Source organism: Phodopus roborovskii, unplaced genomic scaffold (assembly GCF_943737965.1).
Source record: "Phodopus roborovskii unplaced genomic scaffold, PHOROB, whole genome shotgun sequence".
NCBI classification, from domain to species: domain Eukaryota; kingdom Metazoa; phylum Chordata; class Mammalia; order Rodentia; family Cricetidae; genus Phodopus; species Phodopus roborovskii.
The window spans coordinates 7,261,946-7,281,999 of record NW_026126448.1 but is presented as its reverse complement, the minus strand read 5'-3'; the positions used below and the strand labels follow the sequence as shown (position 1 = coordinate 7,281,999).

Below are 20,054 nucleotides of genomic sequence, written 5' to 3'. Positions count from 1 at the left end.
CGAGCGCCGATTGATAGATGGCGGAGAGCAAAGACGCCCCTGCTCCCGGCGGTACCGGGTGGGTTGGAGACCCGGCTGCCCGCGAGCTATGGTATGGGGTTTCTGTATCACTGCCCCTTCGTTCATTTATAAATGATGAGTGCTCACTGAGTGTTCCCTCTAGTCTCTTCCGTTTGGCAGTTGCCATTCTGTATGCCCTGTCCCGAGGTGCTGCAAATGTTGGTTGGTTCGTCAGTGGGTGGTGTTTTTGTTTGTTTGTTTTGGCTGTTTAGTTTTTTGTTTGTTTGTTTTCCTAGATAGGGTTTTTCTTTGTGTCCCTGACTATTCTGGAATTCAGGCTGGCCTCGAACTCACGGAGAGCCACCTGCCTCTGCCTCACAAATGCTGACACCACCGCCCAGCCAAAGGGTTTTTTTTTTTCACTATTTTTTTTTCCTTTTTTAAAATGTGGTGCTTAGATTTGAACCTAGGGCCTTATGCATGGTAGATGAACACTGACACTGAGCTACATTCCAAGTCCCTCGCCATGGCACTTGTGTGGAAGAGTCAGAGAACAATTTGGAGAATGAGGGTTCAAGTTCAGGTTGCCAGGCTTGGCAGCAAGAAAGTACCTTTGCCTGCTGAGCCATCTTGCCAGCCCCTTCTTTGTATTTATTTATATATTTATTTGAAAGTGCTAGGATTAAAAGTGTGAGCTTCAACTCCTGGCTGACCTTTATGTCTTACTAGGAAAAAGTTTAAGTTGTCCAGGGTGCTCTACAACTTGTGACTTCCTGCCTAGTACACCAGAGGCAGAGGCAGAGGCAGACAGATCCTTGAGTTCAAGGCCAGCCTGGTCTACAGAGCTAGTTCCAGAGAAATCCTGAGCTACACAGAGAAACCCTGTCTGGAAAAGCCATTTTTCATGTATGAGTGTCGTGCTTACATATATGTCTGTGCACCACATGTATGCCTGGTATCCACAAAGGCCAGAAGAGGGTATTGGGAACCCTGAAATGAGTTACAGATGATTGTGAGCCACCCTGTGGGTGCTGGGAATTGAACCTGAGTCCTCTGGAAGAGCAGCCAGTGCTCTTAACTGCTGAGTCATCTCTCCAGATATATATATATATATCTTCAGTCCTCTTCCCAAAGACAATTTTAAGCTGTTGGGATATATCTGAACGAAAAATAAGGATCCAGCCTCTGTAGACCTGACATTCTATCAAAGCTAGCAGCCTAAATTATAAAAAATTTAAACAATAATGACTGAAGTGAGTTTACTAAAGTTGGCATTGGGGGGAACAAGTTGGGCAAGAAGACCACACTGCAAGCTGTGATATGCTATGAGGTGTTTGTGTATGTTCACAGTACGGCAGTCAGAGGTAGACCTCAGGTGTAGTAGTTTCTTAGGAGCTCTTTACGTTGAGATAGGGCTCCTCGTTTAGCCTCCAAGATCCCTCTCTGTCTCTCCAGTGCTGGGATAACAAATGTGAGACACTACATCTAGCCTTCCCACATGGGCTCTGGGGATCGAATTGAGGTCCTCACGTTTGTATGGCTGATTACTGACTGATCTGTCTTCCCAGCTCTGAACTGAAGAGTTTTATAGAAGCCCCCTGCCTGAGCCAGTACAGGGGAAACCCAGGGCTCACACTTGTTAGTCAAGCACTTTGTCACTGAGCTATAGTCCTGGTCCTTACAAAGGACATTAAAATGTGAGAGTTGTTTCACTTAAATCTTTCTACAGTGTGTGTGTTGCTAGGGATCAAACCTCAGCCAGCATATGTCTAGGTGGCAAGTCCTATTCCACTGAACTGCATCTCCAGTCCCTCCACAATTTTTCTTTTCTCAAAAAACTTTTAGCATGCATTTATTTATGTGTGTGAATGTATGTGTATGCACATGGGAAGGTCAGAGTGCAACATACATAAACTGGTTTGCTCCTTCTACCTTATGGATTCTGGGGATTGAACTTAGGTCCTTGGGCTTGGTGGCAAGCACCTTTACCTGCTGACCATCTATCTCAGCCGAGCCTCCATGACTGTCTATCTAATAAACTGAGAAGAAAAAGGGAGCAGTTTATATCCCTAAAGATGACACATTACCAAACATCCAAAAATTCTTCCTTCCATATAAGCAATGAGAAACATGAAAATCATCTTTGGAGAGTGTCTCTCCTTCCTTCCTTCCTTCCTTCCTTCCTTCCTTCCTTCCTTCCTTCCCTCTCTCCTTTCTTCCTTCTCTCCCTCCCTCCCTCCCTCCCTCCCTCTCTCTCTCTCTCTCTCTCTTTCTTTCTTTCTTTTTCTGAGACAGTTTCTCTGCCTGTCCTGGAACTCACTCTGTAGCCTAGGCTGGCCTTGAACTCAAGAGATCCACTTACCTCTGCCACCTGAATGCTAAGATTAAAGGCTTGCATCATCACGACAAGGCCATGTTTCGTTTTTTAAGTGAATATAAAGTAGGCTGTAAAGTACAGTGTAAGAGAGATACTAAGGACACCTACCTGAGCATAGAGACAAACTACCCCCCACAGCACCCTTCCCTGACAGAACCAAGGGAGCTTCCTGGCAACAGAGCCTGGTGGACATCAGCTGCTGTGATCCCTGCTGCTTCCGCTCCTTGCGGGAGGTGGTGTTCATGTGTGTCTCCTGTGGGCCACCCAAAGTGCACGGTCAGGACAGGGCTGCCCCAAGAGGCTCAGCTGGTGAGAGTCTGGGAGAGAGGTCTGGGCATTCACACAGCCATGTGAAGAGGGTGGTAAAAGGACTTGCTTAGAGGCAGCATGAGGTCTAGAGGACATGTCAGGAAAGCTTTGATAGGTCAGGTCTGCTTTGATAGGCAACTCAAGGTCATTGTACCAGGACACCAAGACAACTGTCCAATGGACTGAGCTTGAGGGTGCAAGTACTCGGGGGAAGAGTCTCTGTACTTTGGTTATGAGGCACCTGGGGGCAGATAGGTAGGTGTTCCACATCTGTCAAAACCTACTGCCCCAGCTTTACCCTCCCTGTGCCATCCTTCTGCTCACTGGCTTCTGGAAGTGAGCTTCCAAGCTCTAGATCACCACATTCATCTCAGAAGGTGTCAGTCACCCTTTGGTTGTCTTCTCCCAGCCCCCATCCCCAGGCTGCGCTCCAGATGTAACTTACTACTGTGAAGCCCTCCGCTACCATTAGGCACACATCCCCCGCCACCAGAAGGGCCTCAGAGCTCCTTCTGGGACAGTAGCACCAAGAGTTTAGTAGGGATCACAAAACAGTCACATTCTAAAGAAATGAATTCATTCATTTATTCAATTTTCCCATGTGTAAGGCCGTCCGAAGGAGTGTCATGAAGGTCCTCAGGGTGTCACAGTCCTCTGATAAAATTTAACTTCTAGGCTTTATTTTATGGTAAAGGGGATTACTGAAAGTTCTGAGAGGACATAAAGATCCACAACTGTGTGAGATCTTGGGGGTTGGGCTGGGGATCACACAGCGGGGAGGAACGAGTCCTGGCTGCTGGTAGAAACTGAGTGTTGAGCAGATGTACATTCTAAGCCACAGGAAGGACAAAGCTCACACTCCTCTGCTCGGAAGAAAGAAGAGTAGTGTGCAAGGGTTGGGGTGCTCAACTGGGGTTCACCCTTGGGGATATGTGACCAAGGAAGACGGCCACTCCATCTGTCCTTAGCTCTTTGCTTGAAGTACCATCCTATCAGTTTTTAAACATTTTGAGCCATGGCTGAAGCTAGAAAAGGAAGGGGGAAAACAGGAGAAACCAAAAACAGGATCAAAGTCCATGGGTTGGGGAGCTAGATGGCCCCCTTCAAGTAGCTCCGGCCTGGCAGCTTGTGCTGGGCTTGCGGAAGATTCTCTTACAGAGGCTAAACACTCAGGGAAGTAAGCCCCAGGACGGGTAGGGCTTGTGGGTCTGTGAGGTTGGACTACCGGTGCCAACTCATGGCTGTCAGTGCAGCCACACACAGGCACAGGCCCCATTGTGCTGAGGATTTCCGAACCCACCACCTCTGTTGAGACCCAAGCTGGGTTGGCCTGGGTGAGGGCAGCCTGATGTGCTTAGTTGGGCACAGCCTTACTCCTCCCAGGGGCTCATGTCCGTGTCGATGGCCACACAGTTGTAGGCGGCATAGCGGAGCTTCTCCTCACATACCTTGGCACTAAAGGAGGAGAGGAAGGCTCGTCAGGCAGCTCTGCTGATCCCAGGGGTGCATTCACTGCCAGACACCCTTCCACATGAGATGCCACCCCCAAGCAAGAGCGTAGGGAAACTCACGTGGCATAGTGTGGGAGGAAGAGCGTGCTGGAGCAGGTGGAAGATTCAGGCAGAGCATCTGTGGTCTCATAGCTGAGAGGTTTGAGAGGCAAAAAGGTTAGGAAGAGCAGGAGAGGGACGTGTTTAAGTGGGAGGCACCTCAGGCCAACCTCTGTACTCATACTCACCCCAGTTTGTCTGGGTAAATGTAGATTCTAGCTGGGAGGCGGCTGCGGCCAGTGACAAAGCGGAGGAAACGGCTCCGGTCCTCTGGGTGGAGGAGAAGAAAATTAACCCCTGCACCGATGGTGAAGGCGGTTCCACGGCTCCACGGCTTCTACCCCACCCCTTCAGTCCACAAGCCACGGCCCAAGGCAATGCAAGCAGCACTCTGCCCTCTACTGACCATTGGTGAAATTGTTCAGAGCCTCCCAAAAGTACTGCACTCTTGTGTCAGATGGCTCAAAGTCCTCAAACCGAGCTGGAGGGGACAGGCAAGAATCCATTCTTAGGTCTCATTCTGCTTGTCTGTAAAGTCTCACCCCTTCAGCTTCACTGCTCTATCCCCTAGAACTCACTGAGCTTGCGCAGAGCATCCACAGTGACCTCCGGATCCCCACACACCTTCTTTTCCAACTCTTGCCAGGTCAGCAAGTCTAGCACAGCTTGTGGTACCACCTTCAGCAGACCTGCCTGCATGGCTGCTACCTAGGGAGGAGGGAAAAGCCTGGCTGGGAAAGAGGACACTGCTTTCAGCACACACTGGGGGCATCTCCGTACTCAGTGGTCAACAGGAATGAGGGGCACAGTTATGGTGAGAGCTAGAATCAGGGCTGGTAATGGTAGCCTGAGCTCTGGCTGTTAGGGAAGGAGTTTGGGAGGGTCCAAAGCTGTTTTTCTACCTGCTCCTTGCTTTCCTCTAGTCGTGCCTTCTGCACCAGCTGGATGAAACGAGAGCGGTCCTCATATCCCACCACGATGCCTGTGCCCCCAGGGATCAGCTCCACCACCTGCTGATCACTCAGTACGGTGGTGAATGTTAGTTCCTTCCCAAACTTGAACTCAAATGTCTCCTTGTCCATTCCTTCCATCACCTCCAGGAGCTTTACCTGAGAGTTGGGAAGGTGGCAGGGTGTCAGTTTTGCACTAGGGAGACAGTCTGCCTTCTTATGGGTAATGCAGAGTGCAGAGGCTAGGAAAGCCCTTAAAAACGTTGAGACCATACCTAGCTAGCTTTGGAGGTTAGGGTTAATACCCTGCAGGAAATGGCACCTGACTTGACCCAAATGACAGCCAGGCATTGCTTTGGCCACAAGCGAAGTCAGGAGAGAGACCATATTGGACAAAGCTGAGAACTCAAAAGGCCTAAAGAATGTGTGCTTGGTGCCTGAGTGTGAGTCAAATGGCTGAGTTCGTATTGTCCTAAGCCCAAGGCAAAGTCATCAGATGGTTAAAGTGAAGAAAGAAAGAAATCTCTGGCAGCATGGAAGTGAGATGGACAGGAATAGAGACAGGGGCACTAGCGTCTACATCACATGGTTGGAACAGAAGAAAAGATGACCTGAACCATGGGGATAGCAGTGAGATGGGAGAAGCAAACTAATTCCAGGGAAAGACTGGATAGGCTGTTGTGGGGAAAAGAGTTAAGGGTGACTCCAAGCCAGGCATGGTGGCTGGCACATGCCTGTAATCCCAGCACTTAGGAGGTGGAGCAGGAAGATTATAAATTCGAGGCTATCCTCAACTACATATCCTCTACTACATGAGACCTACCATAAAAAGCAAAAATCAGGGCTGGCAAGATGGTTCAGTGCATAAAAGCACTTGCCACCAAGTCTGAGGACCTGAGTTCAACTCCCAGGATCTACATGTTGGAAAGAGAACCAATTCCCAAAATTTGTCCTTTGAGCTCTACATATGAACCATGGTGAAAGCACCTACACCTACATACACACCTACACACATGCTTAAAAAAAAAGGGGGGGGCAAAACCCAAAACAAACACAAAAAGACTGGTGACTTCGGCATGGGTAAAGGGGTTTCCTGTGCCTGAGCCGAAAGGCAGCGGACTGGGGATGAGGTGAAGAGTGTGCAGAGTGCAAGGCTCAGATGTGCCGTCTTGAGGCAGATGCAACATGGCCCCAAGCTAAGGAGACAAGTGCGAGTTGAAGGTAAGGATTTTAGGAGTTACCAGAATAAAGACAGCAGCTGAATCCATGGGAGAGGATGGGTCTAGAGAGGGAACACACGTATTTGGGGGCAGCAGGTGTGGGCAGAGGAGTCATGGGTCAGGGTCCTGCTCACCAGCACGGAGTCCACAGCTGGGAAGTCTTTGTTCCAGCTCACTTCCTCACCAGAGAGCTGTTTCCACACGAACCCCGGCAGGGCCAGCACCTGGGTGACAAACACTGCTGTCTTCTCACTGAGCCTCCCAGGTTTTTTGGGCCCTTCTCTGGGGGGGGTGGGGGGGTGGGGCCTGGGCTCAGCTGACGGGCTGATGACTGGATTACTCACCAGGAACTCCTTACCCCGGAGGGCCGCCCCCATCAGCTGTCCGATCCACTCATACTTGGCAAAGTCTCGGCAAGAGGGATTAGGCACATACATGTCCCGGGCCTCACCGGTGCCATTGCCCTGCCCCAGAAACAGAGTGGTCAGCAGGACTTGGGGTAGACCCTATTTTCCTACTGCAAGTACTCCAGAGACTTCACCAGAAGTGTATTGCTTCCCCTCCACCATCCCTCCTGGTGTACAAAGGATGCTTCTCTCCCTCTGTGCAGAGGCCAACCAAGTAATTCAATCCTTCCTCTGCCCCCGCCGGCTCCATCTGGTTCTCAAGAGATTTGCAGAGATGGCAGCGATTTGGTGGTAGATGGGGAGACAATCACCTGGTTCGCCGTGCGCACAAAGAAGGGCAGAGGCACAGGGGCGTCAGCTGAGCTGGGGCACAGCTCTTCTGACATATCTGCCAGGCTGTCACGGAAACCACCACCTGAAATAGCAGATGCTTTCAGCTGGGTACATCAGAGTTCAGCCCCCGTAAGGGGTGACAAGCAGGCTTCCTATCTCTATTAGCTGGTAATCCCAGAAGGTTCTAACACTCTAGAAAGACAACAATTGGAACCCATGTCAAGGCCTCACCTTGGTCAATGATGCCTTCTGCAATGAATTTACATTCCCACCACTGGTCATAGCGCATGGGCCACCTGTAAATAGAGATGGGTGGATCTCTGCTAAGCTAGGGCTGGGCTCAGGCACATTAACTGGCCCAGATACCAGCCAGGAAAAGACTATAGAGTGGTAATAGTGAAGGGTACCAGGCGCAGTGTGTGGATATATGCCTTGGGTAAGTCCCTAACCCTCACACCATACCTGTAGTCCAAGGGCTTTTCATACTTGTCAGAAGGCTTGAGGCCTTCATAAACCTGGAGGCATGAGAAAATGGGAGTAAGTGGGAGCCATGTTAAATAGCTGTCCCTATTTTTGCCCAAAGACCTTGCTCAAGTCCTTCTTGGATTACACCCCTAAGCCCTTTATTGGCCCTCCCTCTGTCTAATCCAGGTGGTCCAGACCTGGGTGAAGACTGCATTCTTGCAGGCAGGGTCCCGAGAAGGGCAGGCACGGTGTTCCATGGCAAGGCGGCGGTTTATGTACAGTCGTGGCATGAAGCTGGGCTTGCTGCTTTCCGAATCCCGCAGGCACTGGGCTACCAGGCTGGGCCGCTGGCGTGACAGCAGTAGGAACTGTTTCACTTGCTGGTGAGGAAAGGTGGCCAAACAGAATCAGCGGGCAGTCAGCTTCTGTTTAGCCCTTGGGATGTTCCTCTATGCCTAGTCTAGTCCACTCTGTTCTTGCCTATAGCTTCTTCCTTAAACTAACCACAAAGGGGAACTTTTTAAAACAACACAAATGTATATAATGTTAAAGCTTTTTTTTTTTTTCCTTTTGTGTTTTTGAGATAGGGTTTCTCTGTATAGTCCTGGCTGTCCTGAAATTCAACTTTGTAGACCAGACTGGCCTTGAACTCACAGAGATCCACTTGCCTCTGCCTCCTGAGTGCTGGGGTTAAAGGTGTGCACTACTACTGCATGCTTCTTACACACTTTCCAATAGTTTCACTGACCAGAGCAAAGTGCCTACTGCCCATCGTAGTACACAAGGCTCTTGACAGGCAGACTGTGCTTCCTTTCAGACCCTTTCTAGCTTCATCCACGTGTCACTCCCACCTAGCTGTCTGGGTTTCTTTAAGTCCTGGAGCTGCTGCGGCGCCCAGTATACACCTCCCATGTAGCTACCCCCTGTGCTGTGCTGTTAGTCTTCCTCCCTCCTACTGCATATTTCACACGCCGGACTGGGAACTAGCCCCTCGAACACTAACTTCTGAGCACTTGTGTCTGGCTTTCTTCTTGGTTTCCAGAACCAGAAAGGGTCTAGCCCTAGGGGTTTCAGAAACGTTCTGCTAAAGAATGAAAACTAGATGAATGGGAAGGAGGAGGGTATAGCACAAGTTCTAATAGGTCTTAATAATAGAGACCCGGAGTCAGATATTAGGGGGGGAAGCTGAAAGATCGGAGAAGCAAAGCAGCCAGCCACTAGCTCTTACTTCTACCTCAGACCAAATGGGCGATCCTGTCTCCACACATCCTCAGACTGCAGCTCCTCAGACTGCCTTGAGCTCCTGCCTCTTCCCGCCTTATATTCCTCTCTCCACCCAGCCATATCACTCCTGTCTCCACCTCCCTAGTGCTGGGATCACCTTTGTGTGAGCTCTGCTTTTCTTTTAGCCTAGATCAATTCCATGTAGCCCAGAGTGGCCTTGAATTAACAGAAATCCATCTGCCTCTGCCTCCCAAGTGCTGGGATTGAAGGTGTGTGCCACCACTGCCTGGACTCTATGGCTAACTAGTGTGGTTAGCTCTGTGTTCTGAAACTCAGGCAAGCTTCTATTTGTTAGATCATAAAATATCACCACTGGAGCCCGGGGGGCTAGCTAAGTACCCCAGGGCCCAGACTCACCTTAATTTCACTGAAGGTGCCCAGTGTGTGGTCCCATGCAGGGACCAGGTGGTGCAGGACACTGTCCAGGATCTTGATGAATCTGTGGTCATTTGTGAGGATTAAGAGTTTAGCATGGGTACCAGGCAGGGGTGGCACAGTCCTTTAATCCCAGCACTTGGGAGGCAGAGGCAGGTCAATCTCAGTGAGTTTGAGGACAGCCTGGGGTACAAAGTGAGTTTTAAGACAGCCAAGGCTACACAGAGAAACCCCATCTCAAAAAACAAAATAAACAAAAAGAGTTTAGTATGGATGTAAGATCCCAGTCTCTAATCCACAGGAATGGAAGTGATGATCAGGAGATACTCTGGCCCTCGAAGCAGAGTAGTTTATTTTTACCAGACTTTGGGGCCTCCTCCATGCAGAGTCCCAAGGCTTGAGAGGGTGGGGGTGGGGGAGAGAGGCATGCAGAGCCAGGACCATAGCTACCTCTGCAGAAGAACAGCTCTTCGGTACAGTACTTCTGGGTCAGTGCCTTCTAGGCGTGGATATCGCACCAGACTGGCAGGCTGGAACAGGTCTGCATTCAAGCCTAGCTCCCGCTGTCTAGAGGACTTGATCTTGACTCCTCGAAGACGAACATCAATCCCATCATCTGAGGGAAGGGGTCAGGGTATGGTCATTTACTGTGACTGCAGCTCTGTGGGCCCTAAAACCTTGGAATAGCTCCTTAAGTGCTAGCATTTTGTCACTGTTAACACTAGAGGCTTCAGAGGTTCTGTTCCATGATTCTGATATCTATACATTCATTCCCCCTCTATGCTGTTGGGGTGCCTGTGGATCCTAACATGTTCCTTTTCTAGATGAGCCCAATTACCCCTAAGCCTTTAAGGATGGCTTAAACCTAACTCTGGCCCCATAGCTTTACCCTAACTTCAAGTGCATTCCCTTCTCTCCATACTGTCAACTTGCCCCATCCACATTCTGGGATTCCTTATAGACTTAAGCCCCACCTCGACACTCAACGATTCGGATCTCGATGATCGGAAGGTGGACAGTCATGTCCTCCAAGACACAGACATCCCCAATCAGGGTCCTAGGAGACAGGTATAAAGCAGTTCAGATACTTGCTGCCTTAGGCCTTCAGGGACTTCTGGGATGCTGTTCAAGCTGAGCTTGGCCCCATTGCTAAGATCATGCCCCACTTCCCACCCCAGGATGGCTTGCTCACTCATCAATGTTCACGTCACTCAGCTTCTTCAGGTTGTCCCCTTCGCCCCCATAGACCACTACCCGCTTAGGCATGAAGTTGTCATCTGTGGTGTCCACTGTGAGTAGCAGCTTCCTGAGGGTTCAGAGTACATATCTGAGTGAGTCCCTAGGCACCCACAGCACATGGCTCACCCATCCTGTCCTGCCCAGTGCCTACTCACTTGACAATTGTGCCTTTTTTCATTGTAAGCCGTACCCAGTGTTGGCACTGGGACCCATCGCTCTCCCAGTAGGTGTCTGCATTGCTATCTGTCAGGCAGGACACATTGAACTCCTCCTAGGGTAGGGGAGAAAGGCAGAGTCACATTTGCACTGGGCAGTAGAGCTGGGGTGCATGTAGGGTAGGAAAGGTATCTGGGGTCCCTCTAGGGATTCCAAGGGGAATGGGGATGATGGTTTGACCCTGGTTTGGGATGGGAGATCTGGACCTAGCCACAGGAGAAGTCTCAGCACTCACCGTGTAGGAGGAAACATCTATGCTCTCCACATACTGCTTCACACTACCCAGGTTTTCATCTTCTTTGCCCAGGTGGTCATATAAGAAGTGGATCAGGTCCTCGTCACACTCGTATGTCCATGTTGGGGGCACATAGCTAAGCAGCAAACCCAAACCCCTAATTAGTTTGGGTTCAGGCCCTGATCCCTCCTCTTCCACCCCATTCCAGATAACTCACAGTAGCCTTTGTACCGCTTCGGTGTATGCCTCTGCAGGCTGAGGCCTGGACCCCAGGCGATGTGAGTATGTCAGGTCCACCACCTGTTCCCATCTGGGGGCACAGTGGGGTAAATGAGGGGCGCATGGGCAACAGGGCAGTCAGTACCTCCAGAGTTCCATCTCCAAGCCTTCAGAAACCTCACCCCACCCCCTTCAGGTTTCAGCTCTGCGGGCTCTTGCCACACCTCCACCCCAAAATCTCACACAACCCAAGGTTTGGATTTGGGTTGTGTTTCCAAACCCTAGGCTCCACAGACACCAATTACGTTCTTTCAATTGCAGGACCTGAGCACAGGCCGGTAGTCTACTCCGAAGAGCTGCTGCTGACGCTGCAGGTGGTCCGGAGTGTCGATGGGTACAAGGCGGGCCCCGCCCTCCGCCGGGCGACATACCAGAAGCCAGCCTTCGTCCAGTCGGCAGTCACTCAGGTGTTCGGCAAGCTGTTCCTGCAGGGACGCGCCAGGTGGGGACAGCCGTCAGGGGACAGATGTCAGGGAACAGCTCAGCTGCTAGCCCAGCCCAGCCCAGCCCAGGGCAAAGAGCACCGAAAGCAATATCAGCTCAATATAGGAAAAGGGGGCGGAACAACCAGGGCTTTGACTGGATCCAGGGGGTCTTTTGCCTGACCCCGGCCAACTGGGGCGCACCTTGGTCAGCTTCACCCAGAGGCCGTGGCCGTTGCACAGCTCCTCGCCGGTGGTGCGCACGCAGGCGCCACGCCGAAGCTCAATACTGTCGCGGGCGGCGCGCAACGGTCCCGAACCGGTGCCCGGGGCAGGGGCCGCGGCACCCACACGCAGCCCCAGGCCCTCTGCCTCCCACACAGGCAGCAGCACGCGCGACGGTCCCGCCGGGTCCTTGTAAAGCTTGTAGAGCACCTCTCGCGGCACGAAAGCCAGCGCCGCGGGCAGCGGCAGCCCTGCCCGGAGGTTCCGCGCCGCCTCCGCCAGGAAGCGTACGCGGCCCAGGAGCTGTCGGGGGGACTCGAGCGCAGCTCCCGGGCCAGGGCCAGCCATGGTGAAGCCGCTGAGGTGAGACACGTCCAGGCAAACCCTGCCCCGCGGCAGCGGTAGCAGCGCAAGCTCAGCTTCCCACCACGCCCTGCTCCTCCTTCTAACCTGCCTTGCCGTATGTTTTAGATTACGTGCACAGTCTATTTTCACCATATGGTCAGGTGTATACTGACACTCATGATAATCCCTATTTTGTGACTCCGTCCCTGACTAATTCAGCCAGACTCAAAGTTAGACTCCTAAGGTAGGGAGGGTGTCGTTATGTAGCACAGCCTTGTTTCGAGCTATCGATCCTCTCACTGGCTTTATTCAAGCTAGTGCTATCCTTGTTCAAGCTACTATTCTACCTACCCTGGATCACTGTAACTACAAATTTTCTGGTGCTTCGGCCTCCTGTTTTTTGTCCCTCGCCCCCAACAAATATGTCAACTGGAGGGTTTTTTGTTGTCTGTCTTTCTTTCTTTCTTTCTTTCTTTCTTCCTTTTTTTTCTTTTTTCTTTTTGAGACAGGCTTTTTCTGTCCTGGAAACCACTGTGTTGAGCAGGCTGGCCTCGGACTAAAGAGATTCACCTGCCTCTGCCACCAAGTGCCACCACGCCCTACTTGAGAAGTCTTTTAAAATTTGTTAAACTATCTATCCTAGGGGCAGCGTGACTAAATATTTAGTAGAATAACCCCTTCCCCAGTCTCTAACAGGAATGTTCAACCATTCTGGATAGATGCTATTTGTTGCTTCTAATCCCAGGAGACTAATATTCTTTGTCCACTCAAATGTTAATCAACCGACTTCTGGTTTCCCAAACGAATGGTAGAGCAGTCCCAGTCTTGCTCAGCACTCTAGCAATCGAAGCAACTATTAGTAGGTAATGTAAATGGAGAGCAAAGAACTTCGGTCCGTGTACAGCTTTTTGCATCACTCATTTGCCAGACAACGTCGTAAGTTTCGTGGATGGGAGTGAAAGCGAAACACGGGCTAAGGCTTTGGGATTTCCAGACCACAAATGAGAACAATTTTCTCATGGCACCTTAAGATATATCGAGAAGTCATTTCTTTGGGTCGTTTGTACTGCGTCGCAATAGCAGACTTTACGGTGAAAATTTGTTGGGGTCCTGCGGGCAGCAGGGAGGGCAGCCCCAAAGCTGTCATTGGGGCCGTCACGTGACCCCACAACATGGCGACTCCCAAGGTTCTCTTCAGGAAGGGGCGGAGTCGAGCTGTGTGGGCGGAGATTCAGATTAAAGCGGTGACCGCTGACTGCTCAGTTACTGTTTACCATGGAGGCGAACGGGTTGGGGTGAGTTTTCTGCTGCTTGCGCTGTGGCTACCTTGCTTTCTGACCGAGTCTCCCAATTCAGGGTTATGTGCTTAAACTCTTATTTTTCTGGAGATCTCCAAGTACTAACCCAAATCGCTGAGATTCCAGTTCTTCCAATCATGGAACAGAACCTTCTCCGCTCCCTGCCCCCTCTCCCCATATTCCATTCCAGGGACTACCTTGTGGAACTGCGACCCAAGATTTTCCAGAGGTGACTCAGAACTTCTAACTAGCATCTGGGATCATCAACTCTGATCCTTTCTCCCTTGGTTTTGGGATCACCCTACTTCAGAAGCAGGCCACTCGCGGCCCTATCCCTAAGATTAGCTTCTTTCCCCCAAACTTTCCTTACTGGATTTTCATTCCATCCCCCTAGTCCCTCCAGTTTGGGAAAGCTGGACAAATGTTGAGGAGAGAGGCCCCAGGGGGCCCCCTTCTGCAGTCTTGTGTGCCACCTGATAGAGAGGAGGCGGAATGGGTGGGGAACCTTGGTTAGCAAGGGGCCTGGAGTGGACAGATAGCGGTGCCTGACTGAACATGCCTTCCCCAAACGCCAGTCTAGCATGACATTTACTCCTACCTCTACCCTCCACCTGATCGCCAGACTCCAGAATTTTCCGGAGCTGAAGAATGACACGTTCCTGAGAGCAGCTTGGGGAGAGGAGACAGACTACACTCCCGTTTGGTGCATGCGACAAGCAGGCCGATATTTACCAGGTCAGGGGCAAAGCTGTGGTCTAGATAAAACCAGAAACTCTAGTCTTCAGGGGACGGTGATAACTTTGGAAGACCTCATGGTTGAGTCCTGTCCTCCCTCTCCTCTCGCAGAGTTTAGGGAAACTAGGGCTGCCCAGGACTTCTTCAGCACCTGTCGCTCTCCTGAGGCTTGTTGCGAACTGACTCTGCAGGTGAGGGCCCCACAAACGAGGGTGGGATTTATGCCCTCAGGGTGTCACTTTACTAATCTGTTATTCCCTACAGCCACTAAGAAGGTTCCCTCTGGATGCTGCCATCATCTTCTCCGACATCCTTGTTGTACCCCAGGTACTCGATTCTGATCCTGGAATGTGGACTTAAAAAAAAAAAAAAAAAAAAAAAAGGAAAGGAAAGGACTACTTGGAAATCTTCTGTAATGTCAGGTTTCAAGATAAATACATAATTGGGTGGAGGGAAACACTGAGGAGTGGAGTTTGCCAGGGCCTTTAAATTCTTTTCTTTCCTTGTTATGTGTGGGTTGTACAAAACCCTTCCCTCTGTAGTTTCAGGTTGTGAACCCAGATATTTTATCCTCCTTAAGGCACTGGGCATGGAGGTGACCATGGTACCTGGTAAAGGACCCAGCTTCCCAGAGCCATTAAGAGAAGAGCGGGACCTGGAGCGTCTACGGGACCCAGCAACAGTAGCCTCAGAGTTGGGCTACGTGTTCCAAGCCATCACCCTTACTCGACATCAGCTGGCTGGACGTGTGCCACTAATTGGCTTTGCTGGTGCTCCGGTAATTCTGCACAGGGAATGAACTGTAGCATGAAGAGGTCACTCTGGCAGGTCTGGTATAGAGGAGGGGTTCTATGCTGTGACATCTCTGTCTCCTTCTGCAGTGGACCCTGATGACATACATGGTTGAGGGTGGCAGTTCAAGCACCATGGCTCAGGCCAAGCGGTGGCTCTACCAAAGACCGCAGGCCAGTCACAAGCTGCTTGGCATACTCACTGATGCTCTGGTCCCCTATCTAATAGGACAAGTGGCTGCTGGTGCTCAGGTGAGTCTTTAGTGACAAATAGGCTACAGTTTGGTCTGTGAGGACCCAAAGCAATGGCTTCCACAAGTGGAGAAAGCAGGGATCTTACCTTTCCTCCAGTGATCTGGTTGGAGTATCTAAGTGGGTCTCAATCTTCCTAATGTTGCAGCCCTTTAGTATGCTACTTCATAACTGTAATTTTTCTGGTGTCATGACTCATAATCTAAGTATCTGATATGTGACCCTGGTAGGGGGGGAGGTCATTTGGCCTCAAAGAGGTCATGATCCCCAGGTTGAGAACCACTTAGATCCTAAGCCCTCCCTGCAACCATCAGCAGGGCCTAAAGGAATGAGTTTTTGGAGACCAAAGCTGTTCTTAGACTGTGGAGAAGGCAAAACTCTTCTGCCTCTGCCTCCCAAGTGCTGGGATTAAAGGTGTGTGCTACTACGCCCAGCTGTTTTCTTTCTTTTTTGTTTTTTTCCTGACAGGGTTTCTCTGTGTAGCTCCTGCTGTCCTGGAACTCACTTTGTAGCCCAGGCTGGCCTTGAACTCAGAGATCTGCTTGCATTTGCTTCTTGAGTACTGGGATTAAAGGCATAGGCCACCACTGCCTGGCTTTTCTTTCCAGGCAAAACTTTTTGAGTGAAATTGAGATCCTAGTCTCAGGGAGTAGAACAGGGTTTAAAGTCACCTGAGGAGAATTAAGGCATAATCTGTATGTGGGCCTGAGGTACTTCCTCTTTGTGTGTTATGCATTCATTTTTCTTATCACCTATCTACAGGCACTGCAGCTTTTTGAGTCCCATGCAGGACATCTTGGCTCAGGGCTCTTCAGCAAGTTTGCACTACCCTACATCCGTGATGTAGCCAAGCGAGTCAAGGCTGGGCTGCAGAAGGCAGGTCTGGCACCAGTGCCCATGGTGAGGACTGGGACAGGTTGAGTCTGTAGCACTTTCAGGGCTAAGTCCTGCATGGACTGAAGTCACCACTGGAGGGCAGCAGAAGCACAGCCAAGAAAGGCTACTGGGCACAGGAAGGCTTACTGTCAGAAATCTGCTTTTTCTCCAGATCATCTTTGCTAAGGATGGACATTTTGCTCTGGAAGAGCTGGCCCAGTCTGGCTATGAGGTAGTTGGGCTTGACTGGACAGTGGCACCAAAGAAAGCCCGGTGAGTGACAGAGGAGTGGGCACTAGAGGCTGAGGAAGAAGAGGTGGAGTCCCCAGATGTGCAGTGATGAGATTGTGGCAATGGCTCTGTTTCCAGGGAGCGTGTGGGGAAGACGGTGACCTTGCAGGGGAACCTGGATCCATGTGCCTTGTATGCATCTGAGGTAATAACTGGGCCATGCAATGGATAGTTTTATTACACCTGCTTTTCCTCTCCTTTAGTGGCTATTCAATGGTCTGCCCCCTCCTCTCACCCTTTGGAGCTCAGGACCCAACCCAGAGCCTTGTGCTTGCTAGGCAAGCTTTCTACCACTTAGTTAAATTACAAAAACATCCCCTGCCCCCCCACCCCCTTTTTTTTTGGAGACATGTAGCCCAGGCTGGCCTCAAACTCACTGTGTAGCTGAGGTTTGCCTTGAACTCATCTTCCTGCTTCCACCTTCTAAAGTGCTAGGGTTGTGGATGTACCCCATCACACCCAGTGCTCTTTTGTATGTTTTGGGTAAATTTATTATTGTTGTGTGTTTGGGTGTGTATTTATGGTGCACATGAGGAGGTTAGAGGGTGACATTGTAGTCACTTATCTTCTTCTACCTTTATATGGGCCCCAGTGATTGAACTCAGGTCATCAAGATTGCATAGCAAACAGCCTAACTGCTGAGCCATCTCACAGGCCTCTCGTTTCTATTTTCTTAATGTCTGATGCCTATGAGGCATCTGGTAGAATTTGTTGAGTTGATGGCAACAATGCTGTGTAGGAGCACCCCTGCATGTATGTGCGTCACTGTTATATACAGGGAGGATAGAGCCTGCTGACACCTATACACAGTGCCCTCTTGGTCCTCTAGGAAGAGATTGGTCGACTGGTGCAGCAGATGCTGGATGAATTTGGGCCACAACGCTACATTGCCAACCTAGGGCATGGGCTTTACCCTGACATGGACCCAGAACACGTAGGAGCCTTTGTGGATGCTGTGCACAAACATTCACGTCTGCTTCGACAGAATTAAGTGTACGCCTTTCTGCTCAAGGACCACCAACGCAGGGGGTTTTCAAGAGAATAAAACTTCCAGAGTTGGAGTCTAACATGTTCCTTTGCTTGTAGGTTTATGTCCTTATCCTCAGTCTTTCTTCACTTCCTCTCTTACACACACACACACACACACACACACACACTCTCTCTCTCTCTCTCTCTCTCTCTCTCTCTCTCACACACACAAACTTGGAACTATGTAGGCCAGGTTGGCCTCAAGACTACCTCCCTCTCAAGTGCTGGGATTAAAGGTGTGTACCACATCAGGCCAGGCTCTTTTGTTCTTTTTCCTTATGCTTCCTCTGCATCTTCTTCTATGAGTCTGGGCTCAAGTATCAGTGAGCATGCCCTACAGCACTAACACCAGGCTCACAGTACCATTATGTTATCAGCCAACCAAGCCCAAGAGTGACATGACATTAGATATACCTTCTAGGTAGTTGGGACTGTGCCATTTATAGACAAAGAGTTACGGTCCATAGGACATAGGGTTTTGTGTCTCTGAGGGAAGGAGAAGATAAAAAAGGGGATACAAGTGGCTAGAACACTTGGGAGTCCTGGAGAGGAAGATGGAGTCTAAGTAAACAGGAGCTAAGGAGACTTCAGCTTTGATACCACAGGGTTAGAGAGATAAAGACCCAGAGCTAAGCTGCTGGGTCTGGAGCCTTCAGCTAGTCCATCACCAAGGCATGAAAGTCTCTGAAGCCAAAGGAGCCTCTGGCACGTCAGCTCGATGTGTATTGTTTTCTGAGCATACCCACTGATTTTCTCAAAATCTTAGGATCCTGCTTATCATGAGACATTAGGACATGACTGTTTCATTCCCAGGGCAAGGTTCTGAGGTGCCCTAGAGCTATGGAGACTGATGTGATGTAGGGAATATTTCATCTGTCCATTATTGTACATCTCTGCTTAGGCCCAACCAGATCCCTGTCCCATCAAAGGAGAGAAGGGCCTCACTGATAGAACACAATCTCTGCTTTTAGAAAAAGATCATCTTTTCTGTGATCCATGATTTATTCATAGAAAAGCACTGAGCTCACACACTTGCTAAAAAAGGGCAATCATGATACAGAAATGGGAGTGGCTTCTCCTTTTTTTGCCGACCCATTGGGCTGAGACAATGTAGGGGCCCTTGGCTGGACAGTAACACATTAGTAGCCACGAACAGCAAATACAACTTACTGGTCAGTTTGGAATAAAAAAGATGACAAGTAGTCTTCCAAAGAAAAATACAGTAAATCAAACAAAAAGGTCCTTAGTTCATACTCTAGCTATATACCATCCCCTTCCCTATCAAACCCCACCCAACTCAGGAACTAAGACACAAAACAGTAAACACTCAAGACACCTGTATCCAACTGATTCTTCTGAATGCCCTTGCTACCTCCTATAATTTCAGGCTAATCATAGGGGTCATAAAGTAGTAGGAATGTGATACACTGTGGAGGTCAGCATGGGCAAGTGGGGGTTACCCATTAGGAATTAGGAATTAGGAAGGGCAACGCTAAAGGAATACCAGCCTCAGCCTCCAGATTAGCTACCAGTAGGACCACAATGAATGTAGGCAGAGGAAGGTTGAGGTAGAGTCAGAGGAAGAAAACAAGTTTGTGTAAGAAGAACCATGGAATGAAAGTGGTCAGTCTTAATGGCAGAGGGACACTAGTGCTTAGAAACTTGTTTGCTGAGAGAAGGTAAATGGAGGAGGCACAGAGATGGATAACAATGTTCAGCTAGCAAGAGACTAAGGAATGGGCGAGAGAGAACTGGCAGAAAGAAGGCACACTCATGCAGATCCCCAAGCATGAACACTGACAGACTACATGTAGAGACTACTCACCTAAAGACATGGTCAGCAGGCATACAGTTAGACACAAACATATTTATACACAGGTACCCGTGTGTGCCTAGATACACATATACACTAAACATGGAGACATGAGTACACTGAACATTTAGGTATACATTATCACTCTCTCTCTTATACACACACACACACATGAAACAGCAAACAAACCCACAGTCTAGTATGTGTCACATAATTCACACACAGAACTGACGCAGGCATGCACATGTAACTTTGTACACAGACACGTGTTCTTATCCATACAGATATACACACGTACAAATTGGAGATGAAGCAGATTCTCTAACATGAAGGTGACCAGAGCAGATGCATCATCTAAGCTCAGTGGCTCCTTAGAGCGTTGTCTTCTCCCTGTACTTGTTACTTAGGTGTTCATCAGGCTCCTGTGTGTGTGTGAGACAGAGGCAGGAGCTTCAGTGCTGCCACAGCTTTGTGAGCAAATGTCGAATCCCAGTCTTTGACCTCTGTCTCTCAATGGCCACTAGGCTAGTTGTCCTATCTGTAGGCCATAGTTTCTGCACAGACAAGACTTGGATTTTAATTGTCCACTTTTCTCCCTGCTGCCCCCACTTAACCACCAACAACAGTATATACTCTCTCTGTATGGAAAACCTGAGAAATGGTTGTGAGTCTCCTCAGAAAACAAGTCTGTCCCCCCACCCACAGCTACTTTAAGTGCCCATCAAATCAGAGTCAGAA

At 49.9% G+C, this 20,054-nt stretch overlaps 2 protein-coding genes across 2 annotated transcripts; one reads left to right on the top strand and one right to left on the bottom strand.

Annotated features, from left to right (window-relative positions):
* Positions 1-3,286: 3,286 nt before the first annotated feature.
* On the bottom strand, positions 3,287-12,328 carry Hectd3 (HECT domain E3 ubiquitin protein ligase 3). Its single transcript, XM_051188537.1, has 21 exons — positions 11,866-12,328; positions 11,504-11,664; positions 11,178-11,270; positions 10,961-11,096; positions 10,665-10,780; positions 10,463-10,576; positions 10,245-10,327; positions 9,721-9,886; positions 9,253-9,334; positions 7,809-7,991; positions 7,609-7,661; positions 7,378-7,442; positions 7,125-7,228; positions 6,751-6,870; positions 6,541-6,630; positions 5,139-5,345; positions 4,815-4,944; positions 4,643-4,717; positions 4,425-4,506; positions 4,258-4,329; positions 3,287-4,141 (listed from the first exon to the last, which is right to left on the bottom strand). The coding sequence occupies exons 1-21, from the start codon at positions 12,232-12,234 to the stop codon at positions 4,057-4,059; spliced, it is 2,586 nt and encodes an 861-aa protein (XP_051044494.1). The 5' UTR covers positions 12,235-12,328; the 3' UTR covers positions 3,287-4,056.
* Positions 12,329-13,379: 1,051 nt separating this feature from the next.
* On the top strand, positions 13,380-17,541 carry Urod (uroporphyrinogen decarboxylase). The gene is made up of 10 exons (XM_051188555.1): positions 13,380-13,526; positions 14,152-14,264; positions 14,376-14,455; positions 14,529-14,591; positions 14,845-15,042; positions 15,146-15,307; positions 16,070-16,207; positions 16,356-16,456; positions 16,553-16,619; positions 17,304-17,541. Exons 1-10 carry the CDS (start codon positions 13,507-13,509, stop codon positions 17,463-17,465), a joined length of 1,104 nt encoding a protein of 367 aa, XP_051044512.1. The 5' UTR covers positions 13,380-13,506; the 3' UTR covers positions 17,466-17,541.
* The last annotated feature ends 2,513 nt before the right edge of the window (positions 17,542-20,054 follow it).

Bases quoted from the DNA above. Each gene is read 5' to 3' on its own strand.
- Hectd3 (XM_051188537.1), bottom strand. From the start codon at position 12,234: ATGGCTGGCCCTGGCCCGGGAGCTGCGCTCGAGTCCCCCCGACAGCTC. The intron at 11,097-11,177 runs GTGAGTTATCTG...TTTGCTGCTTAG, and splicing joins GAAGCGGTACAAAGGCTACT to CTATGTGCCCCCAACATGGA. The intron at 6,871-7,124 runs GTGATTGTCTCC...TTTCTGGGGCAG, and splicing joins TTGTGCGCACGGCGAACCAG to GGCAATGGCACCGGTGAGGC.
- Urod (XM_051188555.1), top strand. From the start codon at position 13,507: ATGGAGGCGAACGGGTTGGG. The intron at 14,456-14,528 runs GTGAGGGCCCCA...TATTCCCTACAG, and splicing joins GTTGCGAACTGACTCTGCAG to CCACTAAGAAGGTTCCCTCT. The intron at 16,208-16,355 runs GTGAGGACTGGG...CTTTTTCTCCAG, and splicing joins GTCTGGCACCAGTGCCCATG to ATCATCTTTGCTAAGGATGG.